This window comes from Myxocyprinus asiaticus, chromosome 41 (assembly GCF_019703515.2).
Source record: "Myxocyprinus asiaticus isolate MX2 ecotype Aquarium Trade chromosome 41, UBuf_Myxa_2, whole genome shotgun sequence".
Classification (NCBI taxonomy): Eukaryota; Metazoa; Chordata; class Actinopteri; order Cypriniformes; family Catostomidae; genus Myxocyprinus; species Myxocyprinus asiaticus.
The window spans coordinates 4,387,693-4,408,855 of NC_059384.1; the positions used below are offsets into that span (position 1 = coordinate 4,387,693).

At 36.5% G+C, this 21,163-nt stretch overlaps 2 protein-coding genes across 3 annotated transcripts in view; both read right to left on the reverse strand.

Moving 5' to 3' along the window:
* Window positions 1-352: 352 nt before the first annotated feature.
* telo2 (TEL2, telomere maintenance 2, homolog (S. cerevisiae)) lies at window positions 353-13,231 on the reverse strand. Its single transcript, XM_051682000.1, has 21 exons — window positions 13,153-13,231; window positions 12,611-12,974; window positions 12,227-12,507; window positions 10,336-10,404; window positions 10,040-10,187; window positions 9,817-9,919; window positions 8,724-8,792; window positions 8,471-8,612; window positions 7,984-8,120; window positions 7,281-7,372; window positions 7,104-7,205; window positions 6,929-7,017; window positions 6,747-6,838; window positions 6,541-6,657; window positions 6,391-6,462; window positions 3,779-3,943; window positions 3,617-3,705; window positions 3,438-3,537; window positions 3,122-3,186; window positions 2,921-3,036; window positions 353-1,357 (listed from the first exon to the last, which is right to left on the reverse strand). Exons 1-21 carry the CDS (start codon window positions 13,184-13,186, stop codon window positions 1,245-1,247), a joined length of 2,559 nt encoding a protein of 852 aa, XP_051537960.1. The 5' UTR covers window positions 13,187-13,231; the 3' UTR covers window positions 353-1,244.
* A 5,187-nt stretch (window positions 13,232-18,418) lies between these two features.
* Window positions 18,419-21,163, reverse strand: part of rab11fip3 (RAB11 family interacting protein 3 (class II)) — a 46,887-nt gene continuing 44,142 nt past the window's right edge. For both annotated transcript variants that reach the window (XM_051681982.1, XM_051681981.1), the window contains one exon: window positions 18,419-21,141. In XM_051681982.1, coding sequence (XP_051537942.1) covers window positions 21,028-21,141 — 114 coding nt within the window. In that variant the 3' untranslated portion in view covers window positions 18,419-21,027. The remainder of the gene's footprint in view (window positions 21,142-21,163) is intronic.

Here is a 21,163-nt window from a genome sequence, read left to right on the forward strand (position 1 = left end):
CTTTTCATGTGCTGATACCACTGTAGAAATTCACTATTAACAGTTAGCCATGATTAATTCAGTCCATGAGTGAAAGTTTCCAATAACAATGCTGGTTACTGAGATTAAGCAAGCAGTATTTGGCTGGTCATGTGACCTTAACATGGCAGCCCCCATGAGGAGACCCTCTCCATGTGGAATAAAACAGCTTTTATAAGGTTACTGATATGAGAGTCTTCATCTCACGTGAGTGGTCATAATTTTATACATACATTTTTAAAAGGTACAATTCATTTTGTTAGGAGCAAAACTTTTTATGAGGAAAAAATTACACTAACACTATAAAAAGTTTCATGAGCAAGTCTTCAACTAATGTAATGCTTAACAAACCTTTATTTATACCAAGCACACTTCCATAACACTTGCTTGTATACATATTTATTTTAATGAATGACTTGTTAGGCATTATATAATGAAGTCATTTTTGTTTGTTTTCATACATGAACATTAGTGTTACCAAGATAACTTATTCTGCTTGTTGGCCAGGGCATTTCCCATCAATTGTTTCCCAAAAAAATAAATAAATAAAAATAAAAAATTTCCAAGAAATGTACCTTGTGAAGGCCTAGGCTGTCAGATAACGTAGAAATATCAGTAACACTTTACAATAATGTTCCATTAGTTAACAACATTAGTTAACAATGAACAATACTTTTACAGCATTTATTAATCTTTTTTTTTTTAAGTTAATTTCAATATAAACTAATACTTTTTTTAAATCAAACGTTGTAGATGTTAACATTAATTCATGCAATATGAACTAACAAATAACAATTGTATTTTTATTAACTAACATTAGCAAAGATTAACAAATGTTGTAACAATATATTGTTAATTGTTTGTTCATGATACCTAAGGCATTAAATAATGTTTATGAATGGAATCTTATTGTAAAGTGTTACCAAAATATCTTATCACTCAAAACAGGGGTGATTAAAAACTCAGAAAACAAGAACAGACATTTTGAGTCTTTAATGTCCCTGATGGGATGTTTTAATGTTTAAGTAGCTATAAAAATGAGTACAAAAAGAACAGAAAATCGTATCCAAGGAACAGTTCCTGAAACATTCAATATGGTATATGAAATAATCATCATGAAATTCGTTCAATCAGTCATCAGATAGCTAAAGTATGTGATGTCTCAAAGAGTGATAGTGCATAAGAGTGTGTGTGTGTGTGTGTGTGTGTGTGTGTGTGTGTGTGTGTCAGGATTCCACAGCTGGTATCTGCAGTTGAGCTTTGAGGTTTTTGTCCAGCAGCATTAAGCTCTGTACGGCTAAACTCCTGCAGCCTGCATCACAGTCATTTTCTGCTACATCTGCACACAATGTAACAAATCTTTGATAAATAACACACACAGACCCATATACAATTACTGTATATATACAGTAGCAAGAAAAAATTTGTCTTAATATCTGGTTTGATCTTCATCTAAGTTACAATAATAAACAAACACAATCTGTTTTAACTAATAACACACACATTATTGTATTTTTCTTGTACATATTTAATACATCATTCAAACATTCACAGTATGTGAACCCCTAGGCTTATGACATCAACAAAAGCTAATTAGAGTCAAGAGTTGGCAAACCTGGCATCCAATTAATGAATCGAGATTGGAGGTGTGGGTTAGAGCTACTTTGACTTATAAAAAGCACTCAAACATTTTAAGTTTGCCATTCACAAGAAGCATCTGCTGATGTGGACCATGCCTCACAAAAAAGAGATCTCAGAAGACCTACGATCAGGAATTGTTGCTTTGCATAAAGCTGGAAAGGGTTACAAGTTATCTCAAAGAGCTTAGATATTCATCTGTCCACAGTTAGACAAACTGTCTATAAATGGAGATGATTTAGTACTATAGGTACTCTCTCTAGAAGTGGCCATCCAGCCAAGATGACTCAAAGGGCACACCGCAGAATGCTCACTGAGGTAAAAAAGTACCCTAGAGTGACAGCTAAAGACTTGAAGGAATCATTGGAACTGGTTAACATCTCTGTTCATGAGTCTACTAAATGGAAAACATTAAACAGGCATGTGTCCGTGGCAGGACACCATGAAGGAAGCTGCTGCTTTCCAACAAAAACATTGCTGCGCACTTGAAGTTTGCCAAAGACCACCTTGACACTCCACAACGCTACTGGGAAAATGTTTTGTGGACTGATGAAACTAAGGTTAAATTGTTTGGGAAGAACACGCAGCACTACGTATGGTGTAAAAAGGGCACCGCATACCAACATGAAAACATTCCCAATGGTGAATTACGGTGGAGGGAGCATCATGATTTGGGGCTGCTTTGCTGTTTCGGGGCCTGGACCGCTTACCATCATCGAGGGAAAAATTAATTCCCAAGTTTATCAAGATATCCTACAGGATAATGTCAGGGTGGCTGTGCACCAGCTGGAGCTCAGTAGAAGTTGGGTGATGCAGCACGACAATGACCCTAAACATCGAAGTAAATCCACTACAGAATGGCTTAAAAAAGAAAAGAAAATCCATCTTTTGGAGTGGCCCAGTCAGAGCCCAGACCTTAACCCAATAGAGATGCTGTGCAATGATCTCAAGAGAGCCGTTCACATCTAAAAATATGGATGAGCTGAAGCAGTTCTGTAAGGAAGAATGGTCCAAAATTCCTTCTGAACGTACCGTAAAGGCTTGGTTGAGGTTACTGCTGCCAAAGCAGGATCGACCAGTTATTAAATCCAAGGCTAACTGTCTGTGTGTTGTTAGCTTACGCACATTGTTGTTTGTCTATACTTGTGATTTTGATGAAGATGAGATCACATTTTATGACTAATTAATGCAGAAAAACAGCTAATTCCAAAGGGTTCACATACTTTTTCTTGCCACTGTACATAAACAAACAAACACTCTTTACCAGCCAGCCAGGCTCTGGTCTCCATCAGATCTTCACCGAGCTCTGTCAGTAAGTTTTCACTGGGCATGCTCAGAAACACGGCGCAAACTGCAAACATAACACCCCTCCTCACCATCCTACAGTCAGAAAGAGCAGAAAACAGAGTTAACCCGAGAAAGAGATAGTGACATGATGATGCAAAGCCTTGTATAACAAACATACTGGTCAGCGTGGAAGCGCACAGCCCACACAAAGTCCAGGAGAGCTCTACCCATCTGAGACACAACCTTTGGAACAGACTGTTGTTTAGATGAAGTGCATGGAAATGCATACATCACTCCTATGTTTGGAACAGCATACTATGCCATTAAATATGCAACAAAAGTATGTCACGTGACAAGAATGTTGCATACTACTGTTTGCATACAGTGCATACTTTACAGTCAGTACAACGCTAGTGTGTTGTGTGCTTACCTGCGTGTCAGATCTTTATTGTGTAATGCACATCGTGTGTGTGTGTGTGTGTGTGTGTGTATACCGGTGCATTGACGGCCAGGTGCATGAGCAGTCCTAGTGTATGCAACAGCCTTCCTAACACGAGGTGATCGCTCCCTAGAAGGTCAAAGGTCATCTGTGGCCTGCAAGTCAGAACATGAAATATAACAGAATCATTGCACATATAATATGAATGACAAAAACGTTTATATCTAAACCGACCTGTCATAGTTTCTGAGCAGAGGGAAAAAGAAGAATCCAGCAACAGGGGCGTAACGGTTCGGAATGGCTTTAACAGGGTGAGTCGCACCCTGTCGGAAAAAACAAAACACATGTCATCAAACTGAGAATATGTAACATGGATCTTTTCAGTGAGGGTCTTACCCTGCTGATGTATCTAGTTTTGCTCTGGATTCGTTTCTCCACGATCTGCCGCCAGTGTGTGACGTCATCACACTGCTCCAGGGCTGCTATTGCAGTGACTGGCTGACCTCCAGTGTGCTTACTTGTGATTGGCTGTGATAGTTCTTGGGCAGAGAGAGCGAGGACCTGAAACAGAGGTTGCATTAACTTAAACTTAACTTGGGTTTTTACTCATAATAAAAAAATAGATAAACATAGATTACATGCTGAAACGCTAGTGACCTTTCTTTACACCAAGTGTCCAAAAACCTCTCCAAGCAAGTATTCAGGTGTTTTACTGAACATTAAAAATTGAATAACCGAAAACTGTGAATGCAAACATCTAAAAAAAAAAAAAAAACCAGTATAAATACTTGTAATTGTGTTAAATACTGTATAGACTATAGAACAATTCTATATAAAACAATGGTGAATTTAAAATCGAAATTTAACGTCTAATGTTAAAATAAATGTTTTCTAATTTAACGCTGCCCCCTTAAATTCTTTGGGCAGTTCATGAATAATTTATTTGATTTTATATGATTTATTTGAAAGAATTAAAAAAACAGTTTCATGTCTATCCTTGTATTTTTCATCTGGTCGAGGTTGATCAGGGTTTTAGAAAGTAATTAGTAATAAGTAATGCAATTATTTTTCAGACAGAGTAATTAGTACAGTAATCTAATTACACTGTAGAAGATGTAATTAGTAGTTAGTAATTAATTACTTTTTTGGAGTAACTTACCCAACACTGGTCATACACTGTTTGAGGAATATTTCAGGATCTAGACATCATATTACGTTGAGTGAGGGCTTGTTTGATTCAGAATCATCCGCTGTTAATTGCGATATGCTATTTTCTATATCATGTTTATTTTTGTGAAGTAATAAACAAAAATGTGATGAAAATTCTGTTTATTATACATGTGGGATTTCATACGCTTATACTGTAGTTTGGTCTCTGAGTAAAAAAAATAAATAAATCTCTTTGTATTCTACTAAACGAGACCTTTCCAAAGATACATAACACATGGCTATGTGATCTTTTTGATCTTTTTACTGGTTGTAAATATGCTTGTTATCGCAAATTTGCGAATGATTTAAAATGGAACAGTTCTCATTTAAAAGTATTATTTAAGAATTGGTCAGTTCAGCTGTATTCATTGTAAAGAGTCTATGCTTTAAACCAACACCTATTTTGTGCAGATCAAGCAAGTAGTTGATGTATAATACCATAATATATTTTTTTCCTGTGATTAGTGCTCCCTCTCAGCCAGGTACTGGGCCACTCCAGGTCTAAGAGGTTAACCTTTTAAGCTCTGAAGGTGTTTTTAAAGATGTCCTGTTTCAGTGGCATACCCAAAATTACAGGCTTATAACTCTAAAACAAGGAGGGTCAAGTGTTTGGTATCATTGTAAAGAAAACTCTTTAAAAAAAAAATTTATGATATAGATTATGATACATTTTGAGACTCTCATCCTAACAAAAAACTTAACCAACAATGTACTTTTTTTTCTTATTTTTCTTTTTTGGCATTGTATATCTCTGGTTGTAAATACGTAGGCTTTAAAAAACTGCTTTTGTTTTGTTCCCAATCATGTCAACTGGATCTGAGAAATATTTTGTGTTGATACGACAAAGCAATCAAAAGTTATAGCATTACAAAAATATTTATCACAGTGTCCAAAAATGTCTCCATGTGTCCAAAAGAATTTTCAAACAAATAAGACGTAATAATTGTACATAAAAAAATCGAATTACACATGTCTTTAGTCTTTAGTAGACTAAAGGTTTGCATAGCATGGAGACATGATCTTAGTAATGAGATTTCACAGAAAGAGCGCCTTTTGACTCAGAGAGTCTGCATCAACAAGTTTGTGTTATTTACATGGCGCCATCTCCTGGTGGCCATATGTAACATCGTGCTTCGTGTGGATTATCTCATGATCTATGCATCCGATTACCTGTGTGTGGGCTTGTTTGAAAGATAATGGCCAGCTCTAAGTAATGGTATGTGATATTTTATGTTCCATTTATTTTTCATGAAGTTATAAGCGAAAACGCAGCATATAAGCAACATAATTGTCAAAGACATATACCTAGCTTTTACTCTTTAAATTTTTGTCTGTGAGTAAAACAATAGGCTGGTTGTATTCTACTCTTTGAGAGCTTTCCAACAACATATGACACATGACTATTTAATGAGTTTGATATTTTTACTGATTACAATAACATGTGCAGTGCAAATATTTTTTATAAATTATCAAAACTTAACTCTTCTGATTTGTCTGAAAATTTCAGTTTTGGTCATAATGTATTGTAAAGTACTTATTCATATTTTGACCATTTTTTTGATCTGAGCTTAAAGGGTTAAACAATAGTTTCTCTTTAAGTTTTGTTTGACACTCTTAGTAAATTTGATATCCTTCATCACACATGTACTGTATATTCTGGGGTTATTTGTTTTACATGCGAGTCAGACAATCTCTTTCTGTCTAAGTGGGCAGTTATGGCTATAATATGCTGCAATGTGGACCAGACTTCATGTCGACAGTCAAATGTATTTAACTATTAAGTTTGACCCTTTTCTTACCTCTAGAATATCCAGTCTTTGCCTCAGGCTGTAGTTCAGAGAAAAGAACTCTGTAGTCCAATATTCCACCACCTACAAGACAGAACAGATCATGACATTTTTACATGTATTCTGGGACGCAGATTTGTAATCGGATGTTTGATGTCTTACCACTTTTATGTCTGTAACCGTCAGGGCCACCATGGCATTCTGTCTCTCTGCGTGGAAGCCCGGCGTGTTGTATCTGTCCTCAAGGTGTAACAGCACCTTACTGAACTGAACACTCACCTGTAACAGGTAAACCACACATTCTAATAAGCAAAAACATACACAGGAGTTTAGACATTAAATGCGTTTGCATTGTGATGACCTCTGACCTCTTGTGTGGCCTTCACATTCCGCCTTACAAGACCTTCCGCCACCTGTAAACTGAGCTCCACCCTTTCAGCATCATCATATGACATTAATGCTGTAAATAAAAGATAAAGCCAATACCTTAAACGACATGACAAATTTTTTAAAGTATTTTATATTGAACATGTCTTTGATTCTAGATCACCTTCCATACAGTCTCTGACGTAACGTGGTGCAGCGGATTTCTTTTTCTCCTGGTCAGCTGACATATCATATGGAGTCAGATCATCATCACTGAGACCGGAAGACAAATGTCATTTCAACATCAATGTTGTTAGCAAGAACTTCCAAAAGCATGTAGTTCCCTTGTGTGTTTGTACCTGTCAAGCTCAGAATCACTCCTGCGGCCAGACTCTGATATCACTGGCTGTAACGGCACTGAAAATCCGGCCGAACTCTGAGCCTCTGACTCTGGTTGAAGTCTAGAACAAAACTTATGTCATTCAGGTGCCACATATAGACAAGAAAACAAAAAAAGTAAGGTGCGCTTGTTTTACCTGTTGGACGCATCAGACTGGTGTTCCTCACTGTCTTTTGTCGGAGATTCCATCAATGATTTCAGCTCTTTGATTTCCTCATCTGGCTCATACTAATACATAAAAACATTTATGACATTTAAAGAGAACGAGCAGCACATTGTAAATAAAACACAAGAAATTAAATCTCAAATTCACAATTTTAGGAGTAGAAATGCAATGAGCATTACTGATAGATCGATATATCGGCCAGACCAATAAATCGGCCAATATTTGGCAATTTTGCGATTATCAGCATTAGCCAAAAATCGTGTTCCCTTGGCCGATTAACAGAAGTGTTATCATCCCCTTGTGTCTTTTTCAAAATCTACCAATAGATTTGTCAATGGATAGTCAACACAATCTTTTCAAGTTTATACAAATTTGAGTAAATATTGCATAAGTGTTTGTTATACTTTAGAAATTTTGTGCACATCTGATTTGCTGTTTTTAATTGTATCATGTTTATTGGCATTTATATAAGGCATCGGCCATCTTGCTTTCTAGATATCGGCATCAGCCATTGAAAAACCCACATCAGTGGACCACTAATGGACACATTTCAAACGTTCTAAATATGCAACACATTTGCTTTTAGGTTTGGTAATACTTAGCAATGCACGGATGCAGAGAAGTTAACAATGTAATAGACATAATGTTTAAAAGTGAAACTTGTATGGGTCACCTGGAATTTTAATTGTGAGTCAGGTGTGTCCAATTTGAGACTAAGACACTCCCCCACAACCATGCCCATCCGACGGATTCTCTCAATATTGCTGTCTAGTCGACATTGGACACCTCCCAGCATGCAATGTAGCATCTCTGTTGAACAGAACATTTCATTATACACTAGAAGCTAAATGTATAATAGTGCTGTTAACAATGGAGAAGAGAGCAAACTGTGGTTGTTAAAAGCACAGTTTGTGCTTGTGTGGTTGTGAAAAATGGAAACAAACAATTAACCTCAAAAAACATTTTAAGATCATTTTTGGACATAAATTAGCTTGTAACAAAAAGGAAAACACTGTTCAGGTTAAGCTTTCTTATCATTTTAATAGAAAAATAATGGTCCTAACACTGAACCTTGCGGGACACCCAACAAAATAAACTTCATTTGAGCATGTAATATTGATATGGTTGTCAGCAAACACTCATATTTGTACGTGTTTTACCTTCTCGTAGCTCCTTTATCTCTGCTTCGTTGAGTAAAGCCACACACAGCAGTAAAGCTTTGCTTACGTACAGCTGCTGTTCGACAGAAGTATGTTTCACAGCACTGCTGTTACACCATACCTGACATACACTCCGAAAGACCTACACACACATTTTAATTGCAATTTATCTTGCACTGCCTTGTATTGGAACTTTTAGAATACAAAAATGACCCATTTGCACAATAATAAGGCAATAACTAACACTTCATACTTGTTTGAGCAGCAGCCGGCGTTCTCGATCCAGAGCCAAATAACCAAGAACAGATTTTAACAGCTTTGTCTGAGATCAAAGAATTTGGAGGGAGACAGGAAGAGACAGGTGAGGAAGTGAGAAAGAATCAGTCCTGTGCCAATGTGATGCAAATAAAAGATGTTATGCTGATTTTCCTCATGCTTAATATGCAAATTACTCTAAAAGTTCAATGTATTCTCATGTTTTACCATCCTTTCTGTAGTTCATTTACAAATTTAAAAAGTTCACTTACAAAAAAGTACTATGATATATATCTTGCTTGCTACTAATATGCTCAACAGAAAGAGAATGGGGCAAGTTGTCACAAAGGCACCTGTATATCTCAGCAACTATAAGATTTTAAGTCAAAAGTCCAATTGTGCAAATGTGTGTTTTGCCAAGCAGACGTTTTGTATTTTGGTTTCAACCACCGAGTTCAATACCCCTTTTAAATTAGAATCATTTTTGTGAATTCTACCCTCCAAAGCAAATTTTCACCATAATATTTTGGTTATAACTCTTCAGTAAACCAGTGAACATAATCAAAGCACACTGGCATACATTCAGGCTAATGTTAACTATATATGAAGGCAGATTATTACTGAAAGGTTTAAAAGTGTTCTTAGGAGAAAGGTATTTTTCATTGAAGTCAAGTCAGGGCATGTTGTAACATTTGTATTGGGGAAGGTTGTCACATGTGTTTTAAATGTCATAAATGTATACAATTTATCAATTAAGATTTTTTTTTTGTCAAAACAATGTTTGATATTTTTGTATGATACCTTTTTTGTTGCTTCAATAATCGTTTTGTCCCTTACAATTGTTTTATGGGATGTTTAATGCAGGCGTAGTTTTGTTTTGGTGGTGGTAGTGTGATGGAGGAATGTGTCTTCCTGCTATTGGTGCAAAATCTTTTGTCCTGAGGCAACAATGGTGAAAATAAGCTTTTTTTGGCAGCCAAGACTTTAAGGTATATTGCTATGCAGAAATTGACTTATAAATAAACATACCCTAGTAACAAATAGCACCGGTCCACCTTATATATCTTTGTAGGAGAATGTGTGCTACTCACTGGGTGCTGGTACTGTTGCAATACCAATTTATGAGTGAGAACAAACTGAGCTTTCTTATTGGTCACCACCAGGTTTCCCATCAGCCTGGACACAGCAGCTGCCCTGAAATTCATCAACAGACAGTTAGAGTCCATTTACAGAAAACCAACAAAAGCAAATCCCTTTACGCTACAACAACATCACTAACAATTTGTTACTGTTAATAACCTTTCTCTCTCTTACCCGCTGAGGTTGTGTATGAGACCTGTAATGACACTCTCGGTGCATCGTTCCGGAACATTCTCCAGTAATCTCTGGGTCACACGCTGCCACAGAGGGTCCATGTGGGTTAGAGAAGAGAGACGGGGAGCCAGGGTCTCAAAAATCAGAGCTACATAGACACACAGAGATAAAAATGTGCTAATTAAACAGACAGCCCAAGTAGGCCTGAAATCTGTTGCAGTACAATGCAGCAAACTTATATTATTTCTAAAAAGAGATACTATTTGAACATGAATTGAAATGAAAACATAACTTACAGCTGTATCCTTGGATACACACTTTTCCCAAAACCTGTGCCACAAACCCAAGAGAGCAGTCTTGCGCAGCTATGGCAGAAACACACAGAAGAGACAAACTAGGAACAACGTATCAATGATGTCTCTGCGATGTGCATTAAAAACCCTGTTAAATCAATTGAAAAGAGCAATAAATATTATAATATATATTTTAATATTTAGAACCTGTCCCTTTTGTAAGAGCCATTAGCCTTAAGTTTATGTCACAGCTGTAAACCATGATTTGCTTCTTGTTATAGAGCACAATAGTGCCCATTGTCTAGTCATCTAGTCATCTTGGATTCTAAAGTATTTTTCCCATTCATTCTTTTATATGAAGGATTTTATGAAATCCCTACGGTAGAGTTGTAAGCCATGAACCAAACCAACCAGCTCCGAGGTGAATCACAACATTACAAACTTTGTCTTTTTATCCGATTTTCAAATACTGTTTTGCTTCAAATCAAAGTTCCAAGAAATAAAGGTACAAGTATATTGCAAAGTATTCAGATAATTATAGCTATCGTTAATAATTAATTCCCCTACAGAAAAAAAAAAATGGGATTTCTATTTTCGGAACCACTTGCGCTCTATGTACTACGAGTCAGTTAGGGTTGCCACCCGTCCAGGATTTTCCAGGATCATCCCTGTTTTGGGCCATCTGTCCTGGAAAAATTCCATTCCATTCTGGGATGCAAAATGTCCCAGAATTTCAATATTTTCCCGACGCAGTCACACATATGAACCCTTGTTTATAAGCACACCACGCAAGGAGAATTAAACTCATACATTTTTTTTTTAAGATTTCGATCAAATTGAATTTTGTGATCTTGAACTAAATTAAATGAGTAAAACTTAAAATCTGATTTTAGGAGTATATCAACATACAGATGACCTAAAAGCTTCATTTTTGTATATAAAATGCGGTAGTGTAATGATTTACAAGCAGAGCGTGTGTGTGTTGTGTGTGTGTTTGTGTGAGTGTGTGTTTGTGTGTGTGTGTGTGTGTGTGTTTGTGTGTGTTTGTATGTTTGTGTGAGTGTGTGTTTGTTTGTTTGTGTGAGTGTGTGTGTGAGTGAGTGAGTGAGTGAGTGAGTGAGTGAGTGAGTTTGTGTGAGTGTGTGTTTGTGTGTGAGTGATTGAGTGAGTGAGTGAGTTTGTGTGAGTTTGTGTGTGGGCGGGTTTGGGTGGTTTACAAGGCCGTTTTTTTTTTTAGGTTATGAACTGGTAATTACAAGGGTATTATGCTATAAATGTGGTTTATGAGGACATTTCTGGTGTCCCCATAATTCAAATCGCTTAAAAAACATACTGTGGCATGGGGGGGCGTGGTCATGTGTCTGTCTGCGGGAGAGGGAGAGTGGTAAGGCTCTTCACCTGGGTTACGATTACTCTAACACCTGTCTCTCATTATAGTGATGAAGGAGGGAGACCTGATAAGGCACACCAGGACATCAGAGTGGGAGAGAAACAGAAGAAAGAGACCGAGTGTACAGCAGTAGCATGTTCTTCAGAGTGTTAGAGATCTAATGAGTGTTTTGAAGCCTTTTATGTTTATGTTGGAAGTGAATTATTGCCCGAGTGAAAAAATAACAACGCTGTACACAAAAGAGTGAGAGCAAGAAAATAAAAGTCTCACGCTTACAGTTCGCTGCCTCCTGACTCCTCCATTGCCCTTGAACTTGAACGTATCATACATAATAAACGATGATTTTTTTTAAAAGTTTTTTGTGAGGGTTAGGTTTAGGGGTAGGGGTAGGTTTAGGGGATAGAATCTATAGTTCGTACAGTATAAAAATCATTATGTCTATGGAGAGTCCTCATAAGGATAGCCGCACCAACATGTGTGTGTGTGTGTGTGTGTGTGTGATACCTCTGAGAGCATGGCACGTCTTCTCCAGTGTGCCCAGTATGCTGCTAGCGAGCAATGGGTAATAATGGTGTGGTAGGAAGGCATCAAGAGTTTGTGTGTGCAGACGGTTCGAGGTGATTGAGGGTAAAGCTGCAAGATGTCCAATGACAGTCTCTTTTATCTGGGGAGTGTCAGAGCAAGCTCCGCCCACTTCACAACTGGACCACAACAACACATGTAAACGACCCATAGAGAGGAACTTCTCCAGTACGGAAACACATCGCTCCAAACCTGCACTCTCACTGCATATGTGTGTGAGAAAGAAAACCAATTATTATCATCATAATTATCATCTGCAAAGATAGATAGACAGATAGACAGACAGACAGACAGACAGACACTCACCCTGTGGTGTTGATGGTATCCAACAGTATCAGCAGTGTCTGGTCAGGTGGACCCCTGAGGAAGAACTCGGACCAGAGCTTCCTCATCTCCTCTTCATCATCACATGAACTCTGGAACCACTGCGAGCTGCGCGCGCTCACCAGCACCTGAAGCGCGTGCGTGTTGTGCAGGCGCGTGAGCTCGCCGTCCTCCAGGTAACGCGTGAGCGTGCGCAGCGCGCACACAATCTCCCCAGAGTCTCGTGAGCTGGCTAAAGTCCTCAAACACTGGACCACCTGCATCCGTACCGGAATCTCAGCACAGGCCGATCCCATGACGTCACAGAACCGATCCTCGGCAGAAGATTCCGTTGAATGCAGCATCACTTTTGCGGAAATATAATGTATGTCTTTGTGTACTGATGTAATACAATTATTTATAGTTCACATGCCAGAATCAAAGCTACAAACATTCTGTAATAACAACATTCGCCGTTTATCATGTGAATAGCCTAAAGATATTCAACTACACCATTGTATATACAAGTGATATAGTGCAAGTACTTGCAGTTTTCCGTTTGGTGAACAGTAAAATCATTCACTGAAAGTAAAGCAGCATCAGTCGTGTTGACAGTGACCCACGTGATTGCGCTCAAATAAGTGTCCGTGTGGAAACGGATATTCAGAACAAAGGTTCCTGTCAGTGACCATCAGTCAATTACATTAAGTTTCACTAGAGGACACTACTGGCTATGTTTAAAAGTGGACCGTAGAAATTTTAAAGGGGTAGTTCACCCAAAAATAAAAATTATCTTATTATTTACTCCCCCTCATGCCATCCCAGATGTGTATAACTTTCTTTCTTCTGCAGAACACAAACACATTTTTAGAAGAATATTTCAGCTCTGTAGGCCCACACAATGCAAGTGAATGGTGGGCAAAATTTTGAAGGTCCAAAAAGCACATAAAGGTAGCATGAAAGTAATCCATCAGACTCCAGTGGTTTAATCCATGTCTTCAGAAGTGATATGATAGGCGTGGGTTAAAAACAGATCAATATTTAAGTCCTTTTTTTTACTGTACATTACTTTCACACAGCCCTCCTATGCACAAACGATCCCTTCACACCGAACCCGTTTTTGCGTCCGTCCGCGCTGTTTTTCAAATGTTTTCCTAAGTAAACTAGACGGAAATCTTTAACCGTTGGACCACGACTCACTGTTTTTATAGCGTCTCATGCAGGAACGCAGTGGGATTTAATGGCTTAATCATCATCCATCATTTTGAATGGATGGGAAGATTAAAGAACTAAAATAATGGACGAATTACATGCGTGAATTTGGAGAAACAGAAATGTTTTATCCATTAATTTGGCCAAGAAAATATTCACATTTGAAAAGTCAAAAGTTTAAATCACTGCATATATAACAAACTTCAGTCAAATATTCAGCTTGATTTACTCTAATTTTGAAAGCACTTTTTAGTTGTCTTAAAATAATGGTAACACTTTACAGTAAACTAATGCTTTATTAATGTGTAAACAAGGAACAACAAGTTATAAATAATGAATTATAATAACTACACATGGTATAGAGTATATACAAATAGTATGTTATTCATTTACATTTACTGTAGCGATTTATTATTGTTTAATAAGTTCATATATAATCAGATTGATAATGGGTTTTCACCCTTAGTAAACAAATTTTAAGAGTAATAGATCATTAGTAAATGTTTAATTAGGCATTTATATTTCTCACTTTAGATTATGGAAATTACAAATAGTCTGTGCTTTATTATGAGTTTTATTTAGCATTAATTGCTGTAAACATAGTGTTCCTTAAACAGTAATTAACACATGCATTATGCAAATAATGTTTATCAAATTCATTACATATATAAAACTATATTTAATTTCTTTATTAACTACTGTATGAATGTATGCAGTATGTACTTAATGTTCTCAAACACTTCTTTACCACTGGTTTGCATCAAATGAAAACATTAGTTTGGTATGGGTAACAAGTTTATTTCTAAGGATAAAAGAAACAATATCAAACTGCATAAATATGAACTTATTAAACAGTAATTAATCGTTCGTTACAGTGAATATAAACTAATAGGCAATGTCCTGTAGAAATAGTATGTTATTCATGTATTAACAGTGTTGTAACAATAATTTATAAATGATCAATTAACCATAAACTAATGCTTTATAAATCCTTTATTAATATATTTATTCAGAATTTTTCTAGCTGGAAATATGTAATTTCTAAAAAAATTAAAAATAAAAAGCTGTAAACATATTTTGCATTTATATAGTGAACAAATATGAAACTATATCATAGAACTGTTTTTGTTGACAAAATACGTAGTCTTGCTCTGCCCGCATGCCCCAAAGAATTTTCTCAGAATTAACTCCACTATTCAATGCAACGACATTAATACATTTTTAGTGTCCCTTGAGTGTTTGAATTTTGTTAGGGCTGCTGTATCTAACTTTTTAAGCATTTCCTTGCATTTTATTTACTTTATAAGACAAACACATCAAATTATATAAATAATGGAATGTTTTTCCATAATGCAATGCCACACTGCGTTTTCAGGCAGGGTATTGATACAGATTTCCTGATTCGATTCCGATTTCAGTATGGGTATTTCAGTTATAATGTCCCTTTTGCTTACATATGAAATACATTTTCTCCCAGCTAATGCTTTAAATTACACAGGGGACCTTCTAACTAGGTACAGTATTAAAATATAATTTTTACTAATTATTATTTACAGGTATTTACATTGATTTGTTGAACATGTGTTAAAAACCGGTACTGTCTCTTTAAGAAAACCTGGCATTTCTGTTACCATCGTATTTAAATTTGCGCATGTTAACTCGAACGGCTTTATCCCATCTGTCCTATGCCTGACTAGAATTAAATGTTTATTTTTTGTAGTTTTTGATCAACAACTGACTAAAGAACAGAAAGTGTAATGAAAGACATTATTCATCAATAATGAAAATCGTTTGCGTGGATCTCTTATTTGGACACAACGGAACAGCTCTCAACATGCAGTGAAAGGATTTTGCTGCTGAATACTCCACCACTACACAATCTAAACATTACCAGCCATTTGCCAAATATATACATTTTTATATATATATGGCGAAATTTGGTTGCAGATGCGAGTGATTTCCTCTCACTGTAGTGGAGGGTTGCACATAGCGTAAGAAATCGATATCGAGATCATTCAAATGAAGATTGCGATGCATCGGGATATCGATAATTTTACCCACCCCTAGTGTGTCTTACATTTCCTATGTTCCATACAGGGCATTTTTTTATATATTTGAGTTGGGAAACTATTCCATTCTATTCTTTGTTCAGAAAACTTAAAGGGGTAGATCACCCAAAAATGAAAATTCAGTCATTGTTTACTTACCCCTGTCAAAAAGGTACAGTTGAAGTCAGAAGTTTACATACACTTAGGTTGAAGTCATTAAAACTCATTTTTTTTAACCACTCCACAGATTTCATATTAGCAAACTATAGTTTTGGCAAATCGTTTAGGACATCTATTTTGTGCATGACATGAGTAATTTTAATTGTTTCACTTTTAATTGACTATATCACAATTCCAGTGGGTCAAAAGTTTACATACACTAAGATAACTGTGCCTTTAAGCAGCTTGGAAAATTCCAGAAAATGATGTCAAGCCTTTAGACAATTAGCTTCTGATAAGAGGTGTACTGAATTGGAGGTGTACCTGTGGATGTAGTTTAAGGCTACCTTCAATCTCAGTGCCTCTTTGCTTGACATCATGAAAAAATAAAAAATAAATAAATCAGTCAAGACCTCAGAAAAAAGATGGTGGACCTCCACATGTCTGGTTCATCCTTGGGAGCAATTTCCAAATGCCTGAAGGTACCACGTTCATCTGTACAAACAATAGTACGCAAGTATAAACACCAAGGGACCACGCAGCCATCATACTGTTCAGGAAGGATATGCATTCAGTCTCCTAGAGATGATTGTAGTTTGGTGCAAAAAGTGCAAATCAGTCCCAGAAAAACAGCAAAGGACATTGTGAAGATGCTGGAGGAAACAGGTAGACAAGTATCTATATCCACAGTAAAATGAGCATGGGGGTGTCAGCATCATGTTGTGGGGGGTCTTTGCTGCAGAAGGGACTGGTGCACTTCACAAAATAGATGGCATCATGAGGAAGGAAAATTATGTGGATATATTGAAGCAACATCTCAAGACATCATCCAGGAAGTTAAAGCTCGGTCCATTTGGAAGACCCATTTGTAACCATGACACCAAGCATACCTCCAGAGTTGTGGCAAAATGGATTAAGGACAACAAAGTCAAGGTATTGGAGTGGCCATCACAAAGCCCTGACCTCAATACGATAGAAAATTTGAGTCAGGTTTCTAGGCCTCCTTGCTCTCACGCTTTTTCAGTTCTGCCCACAGTTACACCAGTTCTGTCTGGAGGAATGGGCCAAAATTCCAGAAACTTATTGTGAGAAACTTGTGGAAGGCTACCCAAAACGTTTGTCCCAAGTTAAACAATTTAAAGGCAATGCTACCAAATGCTAACAAAGTGTATGTAAACTTCTGACCCACTGGGAATGTGATGAAAGAAATAAAAGCTGAAATAAATCATTCTCTCTACTATTATTCTGACATTTCACATTCTTAAAATAAAGTAGTGATCCTAACTGATCTAAGACAGGGAATGTTTACTATGATTAAATGTCAGGAATTGTGAAAAACTGAGTTTAAATGTATTTGGCTAAGGTGTTTGTAAACTTCTGACTTCAGCTGTATAACCCTGTATGACTTTCTTTCTTTTTCTTAACACAAAGGGAGAAATTGTGAAATAATGTGTGCTCAGTGATGTCATACAATGGCAGTTTATGGTGACCACCTCTTCAAACTTCAAAAGAACACAACAGTATAATTTAAAAATTATTCCATGAGACTCATGATTGTTATGAAAGCATACGATAAGATCTGGTGAGAAACAATCTGAAATATAATGTATTATTTAATGAAAATGTTCACTGGCCATTGATCTCCTGTGTGTGTTCATGATAGAGCACGAGAGCAACAGTTCACACAACGCCCTCGCGACATTAGGGCGTTCAAGAGAAAACTTGTTTATCTAAAAATAGGTTCTCCTCAGCGATAGTGACAACAGAACACAACACAGCTGCACACAAAACAGAGAACAGAACTTAGTTTGTAATTGAAGAATATGCATTTCTATGCCCAGCCTTATTTATTTTAAATGTTTTTGGACCGGTGCCAGTTCACAGCAGACGGAGTTACCTGCACAATGCCGAAAATAGAAAACAAGTGATCAATAGAATGTACCTCGCTCGTCGTTAACATAGAAAATATACCTTATATCGTGTGTCATTTTCATCAGGTTAGGACACAAAGGAGGCTACAGGCAGCCACAGTCACACTATGATTCTATTTGATCTCTGAGTTAAAAAAAAAAGGCTGGGCATAGAAATGCATACATTCTTCAACTACAAACTCTACAGACATGTTCTATAAGTTCTGTTCTCTGTTTTGTGTGCAGCTGTGTTGTGTTCTGTTATCACAGTTTTTTGAAGCTTGAGGTGGTCACCATAAACTGCCATTGTATGACATCACTGAGCACAACATTTTCACAATTTCTCCCTTTGTGTTAAGAAAAATAAATAAAGTCATATAGGGTTATAACAACACAGGGGTGAGTAAACAATGACAGAATTGTCATTTTTGGGTGAAGTAATCCTTTAAGCATTTGACAGACCACAATGTCCACAGAGGAGGTATTTTCACTTAAATTATTGATGACTAATTTTATTTTCACTTCTCTTTAAGCGTCATACAATTATTTGAAAATCTATAAGACCCCGAACAGTAAAAGATACATCTTAGGGGGCATCTTCAAAATAAAGCAAATCATTCAACAAAAGACAATACTGATATTTTTCATTTATACAGTTACCTTAACAATTAAGAGTAAACATCATTTTGTACATTTTTATACTTCATTATGGAGTCCTTCAGTTCTATTTTTTTTTTTTTTTTTTTAATTAACACTTATTTACAGCTATTATTAGTCTTTTGAAGTCTAAGTAGCAAGCAGAACTCCTAAGTTGTGAAATGTTTTCTTTGGACAATGGAAATGTGTGTTCACATGAAAGATTGTTTCCTTAAATCATATTTTCATACATATTTTCAAACAGGAGAACATCAGACAGATCAATAGCACTAAATTCAGTTCTTCCCTTATTGTCTCTGTAAGTATATTAAGAAATGAGACAGCTGAAGACACAAACAAGCCCAAAGTTCATATAGGCAGAAATGTTCCCATACTTCAATGTGTTCATCTAAATAGTTACAGTAGCTCTAAAACAGCCATATAGACACTAACAGCAGTAGACCGTTTGGACGAGAAGGTTAGATCCTTCTTTGGTCAATGACGTTGAAGACAGTGGAGTTGTCCTTAAATGTATTCCACCATCCTCTCTGAGAAAACAACCCTCATATGAACTTATCCGATGCAACAAAATTGAGATATTTTTGTCAGAATAAAGGGAACAGAAAAAAATAAATGTGCAGCGTGAACGTACTGTACAAAGAAAGAGACTGCAGCGTTTGCACAATCCAAAAAGTCTCATCTGAGGACAGCATTCAATCTTTTGTTATTCAAAATAAAATGAAAATTATCTCCACTGGAATCTCGCAACAATCCTGAAAGCATCACTGGCCGTTCCTCCCAGAAAAATCAATGAAAATCAAATGCGCTTCTGCCTGATGAGAGAAATGTCTGTCCATAATGAAGCACTGGAACAAATGGTGAGAGATTTCTCTAGTGGAAGACAAAATTGAACATTCTCATTTCCTTTGGCCCATAAAAATGGTGAAAAACAATGACAGAATGATAAAAATGTTGTAGATTAATATTAACACCCGAGTTCAGCAGAGAGAGTAAAGGAACGACAGAAGTGTTGAAAAGTCTCATTTCTCTTGTGTGTTAAAGGTTTTCTGAGTTCCATTCAGTGCTTGAAGCTGCAGAAGAATAAAAGTGTCCCCTTTTCCCCAGCAATAACCTTTTTTTCATCTTCCTTTAAAACAGCTTCACTTTTTGATTCACCTTATTTGAACTTTATGTGCTTTTTGCTGTTTTTTTAAATAGTAAAGAATAGTTTCTCTAAATAAAATATCAGAGTGCAATTCATAGTTTGCTCCAGTGAACGTTTCTAAGTTTCAAAGAGTCTCTTTGTCAAAGTATTCCTGAAATAATCCCGGATGAAGGAGGCAGATGGATATCCAGCTATGCAACTCTGCAAGAAATTGCACAGGACCGACAAGATTACCCACAATGTACCACTTCAACACCCCTTAACCTCACATACATGAGGATTTGTGGATGTTGGTCTCTTTGTTCCTTTGCATTCTGCATCATAATAAATTAAAAATGTAAAAGAAAAATATATAAACTATATAACTTCATTATATAAGCTGCTGATTTCAGCAAAACAAACCTGTGGTCATCAAACTCATTTAAGAGCTAAATCATAACAACAGTCAAAATGCAAACAAATACACACGTTTATCCCTCAGGTCAGCAAATGTCCCTCAAATGGGCTAAAGGTGTGACTGTTTTACCCAGAATTACACTGGTATTTAACTTAAAAACACTAAACACTGCACAAGCCTGTGTATGCATGTTTTTTGCATGAATTAAACGATTGTGCACACTGACTGTCAGTGTAAACATACATTATTTTGCACACATAAACGGGAAACAGGTCCCTCAATCCCAACATAGGGAAGTCACAGGAACCAAAATACTGCATGAAATAATCTATTTTTGTCACAGTTTGCAGTAAAAATATTTATACATCCTTCAAAACAAGATACGTTTTCTTGTGTGAGATAATAAGGCTTATTAATCTTAAATTATGTTTATTTTGCTGACCTATTTGGAAAACAAACCATAAACCTCACTGAAGTTTGTTAGATTTATGCCTAAAACAAGATGAAACAATTTGCCAATGGGGTTAGAAAAATAAACCTAATTCAAGAAATACATATTCTCTGAAAACAAGGCTTAATATCTTTTGCAATTTTGCTTTTCAGGTTAATCTATTTTGTTTTGAGGACATATAGATATTTTTACTAAACAACGAAAGAGGATTATTTTTTGCAGTAAAGAAAGGACCAATCACACACACTCGTACATCAGACAGTGCTCTGACGTATTACATCATTTTATGAGTAAAAGCAATGTTTGATCAACATAGTGAATGAATTCTTCACATCCTTTCCAGGTCTGTCTGATATGCCTTTCTCCTCCCCACTGAAGTTGTTACAGTTTATAAATGACCCTAGAATGGTAGGGTCATGATAGAGGTCATCAATCACAGCGATTATTTGACCTCCAGGATGGAGGGGTTGGATTCCATGATTGCGACGATGATGCGGTCGATATAATCCTGCAGACGGAAGTTGATCTCCTCCTGTTTATGGACCGCCTCCATCAGCTTTACACACAAAATATAAACA